Source organism: Bubalus bubalis, chromosome 14, assembly GCF_019923935.1.
Source record: "Bubalus bubalis isolate 160015118507 breed Murrah chromosome 14, NDDB_SH_1, whole genome shotgun sequence".
In the NCBI taxonomy this organism is placed as follows: domain Eukaryota; kingdom Metazoa; phylum Chordata; class Mammalia; order Artiodactyla; family Bovidae; genus Bubalus; species Bubalus bubalis.
Genome location: NC_059170.1, coordinates 40,443,376 through 40,460,452, shown reverse-complemented (window position 1 = coordinate 40,460,452; position 17,077 = coordinate 40,443,376). Strand labels below are relative to the sequence as shown.

The 17,077-nt window shown below is 40.9% G+C and overlaps 1 protein-coding gene and 1 pseudogene across 2 annotated transcripts; one reads left to right on the top strand and one right to left on the bottom strand.

Annotated features, from left to right (window-relative positions):
- Positions 1-495: 495 nt before the first annotated feature.
- LOC112578970 lies at positions 496-575 on the bottom strand (annotated as a pseudogene).
- A 1,543-nt stretch (positions 576-2,118) lies between these two features.
- LOC102398476 (prostaglandin F synthase 1) lies at positions 2,119-13,830 on the top strand. Of its 2 annotated transcripts, XM_006078308.4 has the most exons (9): positions 2,124-2,284; positions 5,273-5,440; positions 5,741-5,857; positions 7,087-7,164; positions 7,596-7,718; positions 8,523-8,632; positions 9,496-9,661; positions 11,511-11,593; positions 13,620-13,830. In XM_006078308.4, exons 1-9 carry the CDS (start codon positions 2,201-2,203, stop codon positions 13,660-13,662), a joined length of 972 nt encoding a protein of 323 aa, XP_006078370.3. In that variant the 5' UTR covers positions 2,124-2,200; the 3' UTR covers positions 13,663-13,830. The 2 variants fall into 2 exon arrangements, 1 of the variants encoding a protein (XP_006078370.3); XR_003103157.3 differs by lacking the exon at positions 9,496-9,661 and having other exon boundaries at positions 2,119-2,284.
- Positions 13,831-17,077: the final 3,247 nt, after the last annotated feature.

Genomic DNA, 17,077 nt, shown 5'->3' with positions numbered 1-17,077 from the left:
GAAGTGAAAGTCGCTCTGTCATGTCCAACTCTTACAGTCCATGGAATTCTCCAGGCTAGAATACTGGAGTGGGTAGCTGTTCCCTTCTCCAGGGGATCTTCCCAACCCAGAGATTGATCCAGGTGTCCCACACTGCAGGCAGATTCTTTACCAGTGAGCCACCAAGGAAAAATCCCTATGAAATTAGGTGAAAAACTTACCTGTTCTGGTCTTGCAGGGGTGTCCATGTGTGGACAGGACCCTGTGCAGTCTTTGTGCCTGGAGGATCTGGGGCAGAACTGGAGCTGATGCTGGCAGGGTCACCCCTTCCCCAGGGCATGCTGGCAGCTTGGTGGGAGGTGAGAGAGGCTACACCAGAGCCAAGTGTGAGCAGAGGCTTCTGGACCGTGTGGGTCCCAAGGTGCTGGAGCAGAACTCTGATGGCTGGGTCCAAACTCATTCCATCCCTTATAAGTGTGCACTGCCCCATCCAGATGTGTGTGTGTATGTTCCTGTGTGTGTTGCTGTGTGTGTGTGTGTATTCCTGATAAGAACAGATACTACACTTGATCTTAGCCAAAAGGCCGAGAAGCGATGTGTGTGTATTCCTGTGTGTGTTCCTGTGTATGTTTGTGTTCATCACTGGGTACTTGAAACAGCAGGTAAAATTTCGCTCTTGGTAGATTTGTTTCTTGTCATGACTTCTTCATTAGTTTGCTCATCATGCTCCTAATCCTGGGATCAGCCCAACAGGAAAGCTAAGGGGTCTTAGTCATTTCTGAATCATCATCGTGCCTGGCCCGAGAATCGTTTTCTGATTCTGGTAAATTTATGAATGTTTTTTGAATGCCCTATGTCCCCCAAAGCCCAGTTATATTCAGGGTTTTATTAATACATGATCTAGTCTATGTCTCTACCTTTATTCCTTTGTCCTTGAGTCCGTGTGTGTGTGTGTGTGTGTGTGTGTGTGTATATATATATATATATATATATATATATATATATATTCCTCCTGTAACTGTAATAGCCACTCCAGCTGCTCTTCAGTTTAAGTTTAGAGTTAAGTGGAACAGACAACAGTATCCAGACAGTCCCCAGGTAGGTTGGAACATTGCACATAAGGTTTTCTTTGATCGTTCTGGTTTGAGGGAGGCAACTGGAACTGATCAAGACTGCACTGACCCAGGCAGGAAGAGGGTACAGGTGAATAATACATGATGAAATTTTCTGTCATTCTGTTCTGGACTTTTCCTAGTTGCCTGTTTACTTTTTTTTGTTATAGATCTTTTTTTGACTGTTTTCCAGAGCTCTTATGAGGTTTTTCAGCTGCCTTCTCTTTCTTTTATTGTTTTCCCATGGGAGTCTTCTGTCCTCCCATCTCACCATTTATCTGACATCACTGCACATGTTAAATTTTATTTGTCTTCACAATATCCCTGTCTATAAGTGCATCACAATTTTCATTACTCTTTCCAAATTTGTTGTATTTTAATTTGTTTATAGGTTTTTCTTTTATGAATAATGTGGAACAGTTAGTAAATTATGTAAAATATGTATCAGTTACATTATGAGAGTACTATTAGTTACATAATTAAGTACAAGGTATGATCACTCAGAGTTTGTACACTGCACATGATATCCTAAAACTATTAATAATTAACCTCCAATAAGCACTTTGGCAAAATGTCTGGTTTCCATATCATGTTCAGGATTTCACCAGTCAGGTCTGTAAAGCATAATAATCTTGTTGGCGGAAAATGAAAAAAGGCAAATTTATTTTCATTAGAAGTTTTGATTCTTTATTAAAGGGTAACATTTTCAGAAATGCTTATTAAACACTTTTAGATTGTGTGATTTGTGTATGCGTGTGTGTTTGTACTGTACGACCATTGCTTCAAGTGATGTTTGATCGAGATTGGCTTTGTAATAGAAAAATAAAAAATATTGCTCTTGTGGAAGTTTCTAGTCTAAAATATGATCAATAATTATTCAGCACATATCATCATTATATAATAGTGTTTTGCTGATGAAAAAAAAAAAGCAAACAAGCTAACTGATTTCAATCCTGTTCTTACTCAATGGGCACTGGTTTAATCATGCTCCTCCTACAATATATCTGCTAACATTGGATGGTGCAGCTGGGGTGTTACCTTCCTGTTATTCCTAACCTGTGAAAGAAGAAGAAAAACGTCAGCCTACTTACTCCAAGGAGAAATAGGCAATGGATCCCAAAAGCCAGAGAGTGAAACTTAATGACGGCCACTTCATTCCTGTCCTGGGATTTGGAACCTATGCACCTCCAGAGGTAACAGTAGCAGTTGTAGGTCGAGATATAAATAGTAGTGGATGTAACATGAGTGAAAGGGACTTGGGTTGTCAAGCACTGAGCTCCTGTGTGACTCTGGAAGGATCACATTGTTCCACTAACCAGGCCAGAACCATGCCCTATTAAAGAGGAGAGAGCATTCAGTCTTCACTCTGCATCAGGGTATGAAACCGTGCTCACCTCTAGATTACTCTGGGTCTGGGTTCCTCTCCAGTTTCTGTCTCTTTCCCAGCTTGGCAGAAGAGGTGAGACTCGGCTGTCAAGATCACTGACTGTCAGCTGCTTTCCTTTGCGGGTGACTGCAGTTGCAAGGTTTCTCTGTACGTTTTAATAGTTCAAGAGCTCTTTCCTGCTTCCAATAATACATGACCCAGAGAAGTATTTGAGGTGGAAGGTCCTGAAGATGAAGTGACTGAAAAGTAATGGGAGAGAATTGCTTTTCTACTGTGGGATACCTGCTTGGTGCCAGGCAAGAAACACTCCAGCTGCTTTTTGCCTTGTGCTTCTGTTTCTGCTTGGAAACTTCTGATGGGAACCTTAGTATCACTTGAGGGGATAAGATACAACCTTATAGGCCAGGTTTTGTAATGTATCCTGGGGTTTTGTAATGTGTTTTTATTCAAGTATGGTCTGCAGTGCTTGGTCAAAAAGGGGTTAGTGGACAAGTCTCTAGACTGTAAGCCAGAAAGTTTTCTATCTTGTCTTTAGAGTATATGTGACAAGGGACTGGACTTATACTTTGAGGCTCACTATTCTAATTTATAAAATGGAACAATTATTAAGAGACACTTTGCAGACAGAAGACAGAATTTGTTTACTTCATAGAGCACATTGGGTTGAGGGGAGGAAAGGGACAGGGCTGTTACTGAAGCTCATGGGCTCATTCCCAGATACATCCCTGAAAGTGAACATCACTCAGTCATGTCTGACTCTTTGTGATCCCATCTACTGTACAGTCCATGGAATTCTCCAGGCCAGAATACTGGAGTGGGTAGCCTTTCCCTTCTCCAGGGGATCTTCCTATCCCAGGGATCGAACCCAGGTCTCCTGTATTGCAGGCAGATTCTATACCATCTGAGCCACCAGGGAAGCCCATTCCCAAATGTCCGTGCATTTAAGAAAAATCAGAACTAGACCCAGCAGAACTGTGTTATACCAATTATCTACCTCCTTGAAATGGGAAAGATTCTGAATCACATAAAAAGAAATGGAATATTACTGAGCACTGAAGACAAAATTAATCCATTTGCAATCACAAGTGAAGTAAGCCAGAAATAGAAAGACAAATACTGAATGATCTCTTTGTAGGTGGAATCTAAAATAGTGGTACTCATAGCAGAGAGAATAGAGGTATGGTGAGCAGAAGCTGGTGACAAGCCTGGGAAAAATGGAAAGATGTTGGTCAAGGGTACAACCTTCTGTTATAAGAGGCATAATTCTGGAGACCTGATGTACAGCAAGTTGACTACAGTTAAAAATAATGGGCTATATCTTGAGATTTATAGAGACTAGATCTATATCTTCTTACAAACACTTCTAAAAGGTAGCTATGTGAGGTGATGGTGTTAACTAGCTTGCTTGTGGTAATTATTAAGAATGGATACTTATATGAGTAAGTACAATCCTGAGAAATGCCAGGCTGGATGAAACTCAAGCTGGAATCAAGATTGCCTTGGGAAATATCAGTAACCTCATATATGCAAATGACATCACCCTAACGGCAGAAAGTGAAGAGAAATTAAACAGCCTCTTGATGAAGGTGAAAGTGGAGAGTGAAAAACCTGGCTTAAAACTACACATTTGAAAAACTATGATCATGGCATCCTGTCCCATAACTTTATGGCAAATAGATGGGGAAACAATGGAAACAGTGAGAGACTCTATTTTTTTCTTTTTTGTCTCCAAAATTACTGTGAATGGTGTGTAGCCAGGAAATTAAAAGACACTTTCTCCTTGGAAGAATAGCTATAACAAACTTGGACAGTGTATTAAAAAGCAGAGACATTACTTTGCCCACAAAGGTCCATATTGTCAAAGCTATTGTTTTTCCAGTAGTCATGTTTGTGTATGGATGTAAGTACTGGACCATAAAGAAGGCTGTGCACCAAAGAATTGATGCATTTGAACAGTGATGTTGGAGAAGACTCTTGAGAGTCCCTTGGACAGCCAGCAGATCAAACTAGTCAATCCTTGAGAAAATCAACCCTGAATATTCCTTGGAATGACTGATGCTAAAGCTGAAGCTCCAATACTTTGACTACTTGATGCTAGTGACAACTCATGGGAAAACACCCTGATTCTGGGAAAGATTTAGAGCAAGAGGAGAAGGAGGGGACAGAGGATGAGAAGGTTTGATGGCATTACTCTCTCGATGGACATGAGTTTGAGCAAACTCTGGGAGATGGTGAAGAACAGGGAAACCTGGAGTGCTGCTGTCCACGGGGTTGCAAAGAGTCAGACACGACAGACAAGTGAATAACAAGAATAACTTATATGAGAACATCACATTGTACACCTTGAAAAGATACATTTTTTGGGGTGTATTCTGTGTGGCTTCATTGGTAGATAGAAATCTCAGAAGCTTTCATCTTGGTTCTTGATACTTTTACCAGGCACCTTGTAACTTTGATCATTTTGCTTTAAACACCTCACATTATAAATCATATTCATGACTACAACATTTTGTTGAGTCCTTTGAGTTCTTTCATCAAGTCACTGAACCTAAAGGTGATTTTGCCATCCTCTGATACCAGCAATCAGCCACTGATCACCTGAAGTTGAAGGGTTCCTGGGTAGTGTTCATTTAATTACTTATTAGGAATGTTAAGGGAAACTGACAGGGGTTCATCACTATACATACAGAACTAACCAAGGACACAGAAAAAAGTTGATTTTTGGAAAGATCAAAGCTTGTGCCTAGCCATATCTTATGTGGATATTCAACTTCTACCTTTGTTGCTTATGTAGGTTGCTAAGAAGGAAGCTCTGGAATTCACCCCATTCGCTATAGAGGTTGGGTTCCGCCATATTGACTGTGCTCATGTCTACCAAAATGAAGAGGAGATTGGCCAGGTCATTCGAAGCAAGATTGCAGATGGCACTGTGAAGAGAAAAGACATATTCTGCACTTCAAAGGTACTGTGTGTGTTGTGTGTGTGCAGATGTGCAAGTGATTGTGCCCAGATGACAATTACATAAAAGGATCCTTTGGTGGAGTTGTTTGGGGAACTATGCTTATTGGTATATTCCCAAAGTGTTAGAGTTCCCTGGTGGTTCAGTGTGCTTGGTGCTTTACTGCCATGAGCTGGGATTCCATCCTTGGTAGGGGAAGTAATATCCCACAAGCCTCAAAAAAAAAAAAAAAAAAAGAAAAAGAAAAAGAAAAAAATTACCTCGTGTATTATTAATGCAACTTTCATTCTTTAACCTCTACAGCTTTGGTTGACTTCCCTTCGACCAGAGTTGGTCCGACCAGCCTTGGAAAACTCACTGAAAAATCTTCAACTGGACTATGTTGATCTCTATATTATGCATTATCCGATGGCTCTGAAGGTTAGAAATTTGTGTGATCACATCAATGTTATATCTTGTGTTAGAATGTGTATAAACTTGCATGGATAGTTGAATAAAGATTTTCCTTAGTAGGTTGAAAGGATGATTACACTAGAGTAGAATCCCCCAAATAATCCTTTGTGATATTTTTACTGAGTTTTTTGAAAGGAGTTAATAATCTGAGGCTCTGCCTGAAAAGTTAAAGGAAATAGAAGTCAGCCAGTTCTGCACACAGTCCTTGTTACGACTCCTGAGTGTCTGGGGATTTCATGAACCAAGAGTTTGGTGCAGCCCTGATGAGCACGACACTGCCTTACATTGAACATGATGAGTTAATCTTGTCTTTTACTCTTTCAAGTTGAGCAGATTTGGTGGTGCTTCCTCTAGGTGAGTCAAATCTCTTAACTGTATAGGAAATTGGGGGACATTGCCTACACTCTTGCCTGTCTTCACGATGAGGTTTGTAGACTGCACTTAGCCATTAAGCATGGTTTACTTAGAACTGTTGATTTCAAGTTACAGAAATAAACTCAAGCCATCTAATGCAAAATAGCTTAGTGGACTATGTAGATGGCAAGTCCCAGACCCAGAGAGTTTTGAGGATTTGCAACAGTGTTCAGAAATGTCTCCTTTCTTCTATCCCTTATCAGGACACTACTCATGATTTACTTTATTTTTTACTGAACATTTTCCATTGGAGGCAAATATGACCTTGGGGCGGTTTGAGGCTCATGGTCATGAATATTTGAGAGCATGTGTGGATCGTCCACATTCCATATCCACCTAAAGATAGCCTTGCTGGTTCACATGCCTGCCCTAGGGTGCCTGATGCTCAGAGGGAAAAGAATTTCTGATATCTCACCATATGAACACTGAAATTTTTATTCTGGAAATTATGTCATGTAACTTACTGCCATTCCCAGCCCAGAAAAGGATTTCAAAATAGGCAAGTACAAGGAGCAGACAAAATTCAGAGAAGTCACGGTGAGTCCCTTTTAGGACCTAGAAAAATTGTATTTATTACAACATATATTGAGTGTAAGAGATTGGAATAAGTCTCCTTCCTAAAGGTATTGCTGAGAACTCCAAATATGCAAATCACTTTGCAAATATTAATATTTAGAAATTTGTGAACCTACCTGATAGAGGTTTACTCCCTGGTGCCTGACAGTCTGTAAATGCAGAGAAATTATTTTGTGACATGTCTAAAATGACTTCTTCTATTCCAGCCAGGGGAGGAATTATTTCCAAAAGACGAAAATGGAAAACTTATATTTGACTCAGTGGATTTCTGTTGCACGTGGGAGGTGAGTCTAGGGAGGAGAGAACCAGGGGAGGATCCAGAAGAGGGGGAACTCCCTTTATTTCTTCCACCTGTGAGAATGGGCTGTGGACCATCAGACTCAGCAGTTCATGAATCTAAGGGCACAGATGCTGGGGTTGTGTGGAGGAAACCATTGCTGAAATGTTCACAGAGAGGAATGGAGGAGGAGAATTTGGGACAGTGTAGACAGTTATCTTTTCCCTTCCATGTGATGTATCTTCTCTGGAGTTTTTCTAAGGTGCGGGCAGTAGTTTTTCTTTTTATATCATGACCTTCTTCCCAGTTTTTCTTCTTGGTAGTCAAAGGTAATTCTTGATGGATAAGTGTGATTACTGATGTTTTTCAGCATTTATTCTTATTCTATTGCCCATTCCAAGTGACTGTTCATGACTGTTCACCACCCCTCCCTCCCAGGCCCTGGAGAAGTGTAAGGATGCAGGGCTGGCCAAGTCCATCGGGGTGTCCAACTTCAACCACAAACAGCTGGAGAGGATCCTGAACAAGCCAGGGCTAAAGTACAAGCCTGTCTGCAACCAGGTGAGCAGCTCGGCTCCTCTCCCTCCTGCTCTTCACAACCTCTTTCTTGCCTTGGAGCCAGATGTCTGTCTGTCCTCCCCTCCTGTTCATCTGACCTTTGTGGGTCAGAGGATTCTAGAGAGCAGAGCCTCTCTGGATGGTGTGAATAGAATCTGTAGCAGTATCTCTGCTTGACAGTCTGGGTGGAAAAGGTGGGATGCCTTCCTTCTAAACTGTGGGTAGAACTCAGAACTAGAGGAAGGAGGCATTTCCCTGAGATGAAAGGATAAGCCGATAGAGGGAAAAATGCCCTGAAGAGAACTGCATACAGGAAGGAAGATGATGAAAACATGGAATCAGAAGTAAATTAATAAAGAGTCAAAACAGATGAGATGGATTTTAAGGGTTTGTGTGGGGTTCTGATGTCTGAATTCTTGGTCTAGTTGTCTCAGCATTTATGAGTCTTAAACAGGGAGCATAGTTCAGAAAAACGTGTTGGTGATGAAAATCATCCAGGTTAGAGGGTGAAGTTAAAGGCTCAAGGTGATACTAGTAATTTATAAAATATTTACTCAGGAACATCTACTCAAATGTAGAGCACAGCTTTCGATTACTCAATATTGGATTGGTTCTCTCATCCATGTCTATCATAAAATTAACTGTATAAATACACTTTTTTCTGTTTCTCTGTAAATGTTGACATTTCCCGTTTTCATTTAATGTTCTAGTCTTTCCTTTAGCCTTTGAAAACTTTTAATCTTTCTCTGTCATATTAATATTGCCTTTGCATATAATCTGACACTCTTCTCTTTGGGCATTCTACAGGTGGAATGTCACCCTTATCTCAACCAGAGCAAACTGTTGGATTTCTGCAAGTCACATGAAATTGTTCTTGTTGCCTATGCTGCTCTGGGATCCCAGCGAGTAAAAGAATGGTATTGAATCCTAATGAAGACATCTGGGAGTTTCCCTGAAATTCATTTTTTGATGAAACAATTTAAATAACACAGTACTCAGATAAATCTCATAGGCAGAGGGGAGAGAGGGGTGGGATGAAATTAATCCTTCTTTTTTATCTTCCCATCACCCAGACAATTTCTCTACATTGTATTAACTTGTAGACTCATCAATAACAAATGTCTGCATTGAAATCTATATATAATCCTCCAGTTGAGACCAGGGACACAAGCTGATGTAATGATTTACTTATTAATTATTAACACATTTGTAAAAATAGATGTTGCAAGACTCACTTAGCTCATATCTAAAATTTGGATAATATGTAACTGCTTGGTATATAATGATAGAAGAAATTTCAGTTTGAAGCATTTCTGTGAACATCCTAAAAAAATAATGATGAAATAAATGTCTCTTATTTTGAGACTACTCAATTTTTATCAATACCTTAAAAAGTGAAATTTAAAAAGAATTCCTGGGCTTTCCCTACTGTTTCTCTATTCATGCCCTTGACTGCAGAAGAAAAACATCCCCAGAGAATTAAAGAAAGTAATCCACAATTTTGCATTCTGGTCTCAACTCAATAATGCACCCGGATCACCTGCAGAGCTCTGTAAACACAGAATGGGAAGTGACTCAGTTGAGGTTCTGATTCAGTTTGTCTTCAGCTCAGCCATGGAATTTGTATTTCTAAAAAGATCCCAAGTGATGCTGATGCTGCTGGTCCCTGGACCAGACTTTGGGAAGCATTGGTCTAGAGTGGACCTACTTGGTCTGTTTGAGGAGCCTCCTTAGAAACTGTGTAGTCTCAGCTCCTCAGCATTTCTGAAATTCCTTCCAGGGTGAACCAAAACCACCCCGTTCTCCTGGAGGACCCGGTTCTCTCTGCCATTGCCCAAAAGCACAAGAAAACGGCAGCTCTGGTTGCCCTTCGCTACCAGATACAACGTGGGGTTGTGGTTCTGGCCAAGGGCAACAACAAGAAGTGGATCAAAGAGAACATGCAGGTGATGAGCAGGGCTGTGGGCAGAGGTTTCCTAAGGAAAATATCGTAGTTTCTCTGTTCTCAATTGATAAAATTGCATCATGTGATTTTTCTTAGACTGTTTGAACTGCTCTAACAAAACACCACAGGCTGAGTGGCTGTGAAAAAAATTAAATTTGTTTCTCACAGTTGCGAAGCTGTAGATCTGAGATCAGGGTCCGTGTGGTTGGGTGAGGGCTCTCTTCCAGGTCACAGGTTTCTCCTTGTATCTTTACATGTTGGAGGGGCAACAGAGCTCTCCCAAATCTCTTATATGAATATGGTATTCTTGAAATCTCATTTGTGAGGGTTCTGCCATCATTACCTAATCCTCCTTTAAAGCCTCCATTTTTAACATCATAACATGTGAATTTGGGGGCACAAAAATTATCTTTAACTTCCAAAGCATTGTGGTTTTATTTAGTATTTCCCTGAATACTAATAGGCTTTCATCTTCATACATTTACTCTTTTTGAGTTTCTGTCTTTGTGAAGTTCCTCTTAATGACTTTGCCCACTTTAGCTAGGTTGTTTCTCTTTTGATTTATTTATAGGAGACCATTATTGTGCCCTTAGCTGTACAGGAAACTCTCCCCAGTTTCAGGATTTAATGCGGAGTTCATGTATCTCTGAATCTGTGGTTTGAAAATCAGCCTGCGCTCAGCTAAGCTGTTGTCCTCCAGGCTGGGCTCTTTTGTGCATTTGGAGTTCAGTGCTGAGCAGCTCGGGAGTTCTGCTTTAGCAGGTGGATGTGGCTCTTGTTAGAGGAGCCTGAAGACTTCTCTGTATAGTTTTTATTGGCTAGAATAAGGCAACTAACCTAGTCTTCTTTTCAGCACAGTGATATGATTCTCAGTCAGTGAGTGGGGAAAAAAACCTCTTCCTTTGGGGTCACAAAGAGTCGGACATACTAAGTGACTGAATAACAAAAACAACTGCCCATTTCCACATTTTCATTGTCAACTCTGTCACATATCAAGTGTCCATAAGTGCATTTCTGCCCACTCTTTTCTATTTAACTATTTCTGTACTGTGTTACTGAAGTAAAAAATAGGTTTTGCTTTTCAGCATGGTACGTTCTTCTATTTTAAGGATGTTTTGACTGTTTTTGACTAGCTCTTCTCTTATTTAAAATTCAGTACTACTATACCGCCTTCCACAACAGAATATGTGTTTAAGTCTTTGGTTCATGTTGCATTGAAACAAGAGATCACTTCAGAGAAAATGAATTTCTCTACAAAATTAAGCTTTCCATTTCATTGTTATGATGTGAATTTTTAATAATTTGTTGTTCCTTAATGTTCAAACACTTCTCATAACTTTCTCCACGAAGGTATATACATAAAGTTTTTTTTTAGATTCAATCATAGATAATGAGTAGTTTCATATCAAATTCCTAAACAGGCTTTCTCAGGGGAGCCTCCTTCCTGCATTGCTTCAGCTGAACGCTGTCACCCTTGGGGTATGTTGGTGAGAGGCAATCAGTCTAATGTCAGCTCAGGTTCAGGTATCAAGTCAGGAGCGTCTAAAAACAGTGTGTTTGGAAAAAAAAAACGATTTTAGATTTCTTGTTTTTTGTCTCAAGTAATTCACTTAGAAAGATAAGTGACTGATGCACTGTAATGTTTGTGAGGTGAACAGAGAAGGAGAAGGTGTGGGAAGGGATAGGTGAGACTCAGCAGAAGGTCCCAGGCTTATTCATCTGGAAACTGAGGACAAACATGTCTTCCCTGTCCCCTCTTCTTGTCTCCATTCAGCTGGAAAGTCCTCCAGTCCCCAGGGGGAGGCCAGCTCCTTGGGGGAGAGGTCAATGTGATTCTTCTTTTCTTCCAGGTGTTTGACTTTGAACTGACTCCAGAAGACATGAAAACAATCGATGGCCTCAACAGAAATATAAGATATTATGACCTTCACCTGTAAGTGACTTGCTGATATTTCCCACGAATACTGTTTTCTGTAGCAGGCAGGTCAGCAGGAGAGCTTAGCTTTTTAAAAGCTTAAATCTAGGAAAACAGTGCTGATTTCTAGAGTAGGAGTAAACCAGGGGCTTCCTGCAGTCCTCAGACCAGAGGTTTCCTCCAGGGCTCTGTCTCTGACCAAGAGAAATGTGACAGGGCCCAGGCCAGCCCATCAATAAAATCACTGAGTTGACATCGTGGTGAATTCACTACTTTGTGCCCCTAATTCCTGTGCCTGGTGTACCTGCTTTCAAGGCTGAGGGACCCAGGAAACACAGAGGGCAAGGTGCCTGCAGCCCTGTATTCTTTCATGTCCTGTGAACATGTTTAATCTCTATTTCTTTCTACATCAGTGGAAAATTATTATATTAATAATAACTGTATAATAATGAATCCATCATGAATTGCATTCAAGTTTTGTTGTTGTTATTTAATCACTCAGTCATTTCCAACTCTTGGTATCCCGTGGACTGTAGCCCGCCAGGCTTCTCTGTCCCTGGGATTTCCCAGGCAAGAATACTGAAGTGAGTTGCCATTTCCTTCTTCAGGGGATCTTGCTGACTCAGGGATCAAACCCATGTCTCCTGCTTTGCAGGTGGATCCTTTACCACTGAGACACCTAGGAAGCCCGCAATCATGTTAACCCCAACAAAACTATAAAATGTATTGTAGATGTTTGGTTTTTTTTTTATGAGGAGGGTCCTAGAAAGGCCAACATCCATCAATGCTACGATGTCACATGGGCCTGCCCCACCCTGTCCCTTAAGTGTCTGGGGACATTCTCCCTAATGGACATTTCTTCACCAAGACACCATCTTCTTCCTACGAATCAATCGCTTCACTGCCCTTTCTTCCCTATTACAACTCCCATGTCTTCATCTTTGTTATCTCACAAAACTGAATTACAAGTAGATCATGAGCTTAACTGACCCTCCAGTAAGTGACTGCTTAGCAGGATACACTCAGGTAAGATCATCTGGGTCTCTGTGGTTTCTTGAGTCAAGACTCATGCCATTGTTATATTTGTCCATCAGGTGTCCATCACCTGGGGAGCCCCTACCCTCTTGATTTTGAATTAGTCACTAACATTGAATTCCAGCTGCCCAATTACTGCAGGAAGATGTCAGAATTGAAGGGACAGAGGGCTAATCATACAGGGAGATGTTGGTAGGGAGTTTAGAGAGAAGGGAATACAAATTATTGGTGAAACAAAGATTTTGTTTACAGTGAAAGATTTTAAAACTCTCCCTATTGTTTTTATAGCTATCATGCTTCTGATAAAAGACATGATAATTGAGAAAAAGGTGGTTAGTTACTTTTCTGTACTCTGTGTGGGCTCAAGTAATGACCTGAGCCAGGCTCCTCGTACTTGGAATTGCTCAGAAGTCACTCTTTTATGAGTCAAATTGAAAAAGACAAATTCTGAAAGAAAAGTAGAAACATAGGGAAAATGAAAAAAGCAGTAATAGTAATTACTGCATAACCAATGTTTGACTAAATTAAAAAGGTAATAATCCCATTTTGAACTGTATGATTATTCAGGTGCACATGGTAGCTCTCCTATAGATGACAAGTTCCTTACCGGAGGTGCTCTATATTTTTGGAGTGCTCAGTATTTGCTTATCCATGGATGTGTGGAAAAGGGCAGCTAATTTGTTCACCTTTTCATCAACTAGGGACTGAAGAAGTTCTACCTGTATTTGAAAGGACCTCCACAGTTAGCCCTAAGTCTTGTGTTCTCATATAAATTGTAACCTGAGTCCAACACCTGTCACTGTGAAGTGAATATCACATGTGAATGTTGGGACTGGACGTGCAGGTGCCGTGTGCACATGGAGCAGGCATCTGCAGGTGTGCTTTTCAGGGGAGAATGAGGGACATATTTCTAGATTTAGAGTTTTAGCCCATCCTGACCACATTCACAGAATAATGTTCTCTATGACAACAAGGCTGATTTAATAAATGAATCATTCTTCTCTTTCAGTGGTGTCAGTCATCCTGAGTTTCTATTCTCTGAAGAATATTGATTCTCAGCTCTCACTGTGGTTCTTTGAGAATGTCTTGCTTCTAGGGTGGTGAAGAAGATTTTGTACTTGGTGGAGATGCTTAAATGAAGTGTCTGAAATTTTGAAAGTTTTCTTTTCCTTTTAAAACATTTAACACTTCATGAAACAATAAAGACTTCAAAGTAAGAATACTATTTTTCTGATAATTAAGGTAATACATATAAATTACAGAAAATTAGGAAATAGAAGGCAAAGGATTGAAAACTAAATAAGCTGTGATTAACCATTTTAATAATACTTTTGTGCATTTTTCTATGCAAATGTGAGTGATTTTTTATTTACAAAGAGAAGTAGTCATCAATCTACACGTTGTATATTTATTTTTTAACTTAGCATAATTATCTTGGAAAGCTAAAAATACCATTTACAAATCCAGCATTATATTTTGCTTACTGTAAGGCAGCAAATCTTATTCATTTAATTTTTTAATCGTTTGCCTAGAAATTGTTTTATCAATAGATATTAATTAAAATGAGACATTCTTGAGTTGATAGTCTAGTGGAGGCTGAGCCTGTGAACAAAATCAGGAGTATTTAGCTGTAAGAAATGGGCAAGTGCCTGTAGGAGATATTTCTACACAATCTCTCCCATTTCTGTACAGCTGTTAGACAGAGGAGCCAACTACACTTCATCCCACACAACTTTCATTTGTACAAGAAAGAGCCTTGAAACATAGTGATAGTGCTCCCTGCATTTCTCTGGAACAGAAAATGCTGGTCAAGGAAGTACGAGTATTCATGTAATATTTAAGGGCCAGCAAGTCAGCTGATGTGGGTGGAGTTTAGTGAGGTGGAGAGAAGGCCAGAGAGCCAGTGGGGCCAGGAGGTCTGTGTCATGTAGATTTTTGAAAGGACTTTACTCTGAGAGAAATGGAGGATTACATTTTGGGTTTTGAGCATAGTAGTTACATGAGCTGATTTTTTAAAAAAGTTACTCTGTAGAGGAACAAGATGGCAGATGAGTAGGTGGACATGGAGTATATCTCTCTCCTTGGATACATCAGGAATACACCTTCAGACACAGAAGTGCACACAGAACACCAGCTGACAGCGGACAGGAGGACCTGACCAGCGGAAAAGAATATATGGATCCACACAAAACTCTGTAGGATGAAGAAACTAGAGGGAAAAACTGGAGTGTTAGTAGGACTGAGCCTGCCCTCAGCGCATGGGAGAACTGAAGCAGGAGTCCAATCCCCACAGTGGGGCAATTGTCTGAGTCAGAGGAGAAGCATTTAAGGCTGAGTGTGAAACAGTTGATCTGTGGCAGCCTGAATAGAATGATAATCAGATAGTTCTTGCTGCAGCCATACACACCCCGGACAGGGATGCAAGTCCCCTAGAAGACGCAGTGGCTGGGAGCTGGAGCTTAGGGATTGTGGAGCAATCCCAGGGCAAGGGCTGCTGTGGAGAGACAGATGAGGAGAAGTGAGGGAGGAGTCTGTGGTGGGAAATGCCAAGTCACGCACAGGGGATGGAGCCATCACCATAGCCTCTGTCTCCCCACACACCAGCATGCGCAGCTGAACAATAGAGAGACTGACCCATCAAGCACCTGAGGCAGGGAACTACAGAGGAGGACCCCACTCGGAGTGCCCCTTTAAGTGCCTCATGTGCCGATTTACAGAATAGGACCCTACCCTGGGACGGGGTGTGGCACAGGGAAGGGGGCCCTCTATGTGCCTGATGCATGGAACAACAGGGAAGGACCCCAAGCAAGGGAGCCCTCTAAGTGCCTGAGAGGGCCGGAGCTATGGACAAAGACTAGACAAAGAGGCCTTCTGATGGCTAGGTACCAGAGGCTTGAAAAAAGACTCTGATAGGGTCAATACTCCAGAGGCTCAGGCAGTCGGTGTCCCTGCACATTTGGTGCCACCATAGTGCCCACGACCCAAGCAGCTGTGCTACCTTCATGTTCAACCCTCACTGGGGAAGAACTGTCACAGGCAAAAAAAAAGTCTTGTGTCTACGCACATGGGGTCCCTTCGGTCGTGTCCAACTCTCTGCCATCCTGTGGACTGTGGCCCGCCAGGCTTTTCTATCAGGAGGCTCTCCAGGCAAGAATACTGGAGTGTATTGGACAATACGGGTTGCCATACCCTTCTAGAACACTATATTTCCCAATGCTTTAGCTGCTACCTCCTCTGAGTACCGGGTGCTGCCAGAATCCCTGTGACCCAAGCAGCTACACCACCTCCAAACCTGGCCCTCACTGGGACAAACCCAAGTTCTCCAGGGCAGCCTCAGGAGCAAACCCCAGTGGATGACCCACATGCAGAGGTGGAAATAAAACCACAATTGAAACCCAGGGGCAGTGTGGCTAAGGAAGAGGACCCAAAACCTTCCCACGAGTTGTACAAGTTGTACAAGTTAAATCCACACAATCAACTATGCAGAATCTGTGTCTATGGAATATATAAAAGGACATTGAGAGCTCTCACAAAAGAAAACGCACTAGTTCTGATAGCTGTGGACACTGGAGGCAAGAACACACAGGAGTAGGAACAGATTAGAATCTGAACTGCCCCACAGCAGGTCCAGAGACCGGCACAGTGTTGGGGGGGGGCATCCTAGGGAGGTGAGGTGGACTGTAACTCAAAGAGAAGGAAAGGATCCTGACAGCAGTGACTCAAGAAAAACATTTATTATTCTCATTTTTACTTGCTGTATAGTTTCTTATGTATCTTTTGTATTTTTTTCTCCCCCCCACCCCCATTGTAGTTGTTGATTTTATTGGCACTATGAAATCTAGTTAAGCTTTTGAGGTTTTTTTTTAATCACACTTTTTATTGTTGTTATAAACCTCTGCCTCTATGTTGGGCCTTTGCAGCTCTGTGGAGTTTTCTTTTTTGTTGTTTTGTTTTTTCATTCCTCTTCCTTTTTTGTTTTTCTCTTAAAATTTTTTTTAACTTTAATTTTTTAAAACATTCCTTTGTTTGCTTTTCCTACTGTTCTTTCCCCCTAGCAGTTAATCTTTAATGTATATAAATTTTTTTTATCTACTTCTGTTTAGCTTTGCATATCTATTCTTTCTTTCTTTTCTTTCTCTCCTTTCCTCTCAACATATTTGTTAGTTTTGTTTTCATTGTTTTATTCCCCACTTGGTGCCTTGCTTTAGTTTAGTTTTCCAGTTTGTGCTTTCATTAGTTTTGTTCTTAACTGGTAGATATCATTTTTGGTATCCTTTGTTCTCTGGGTCAGTCAATCATACTTTATTTTTGTTGGACTCTCTTGATTTTGCTTATGGATGTATATGTATATGTGTATAGTTCATCATTTTAATAATTATTTGCCTGATTTTGTAACTCTCATTTGTCTGGAGTTCATCTATGGTTTCCTATTTTTGAGTATGTGCTTTAATCTCACTTAATGCCATA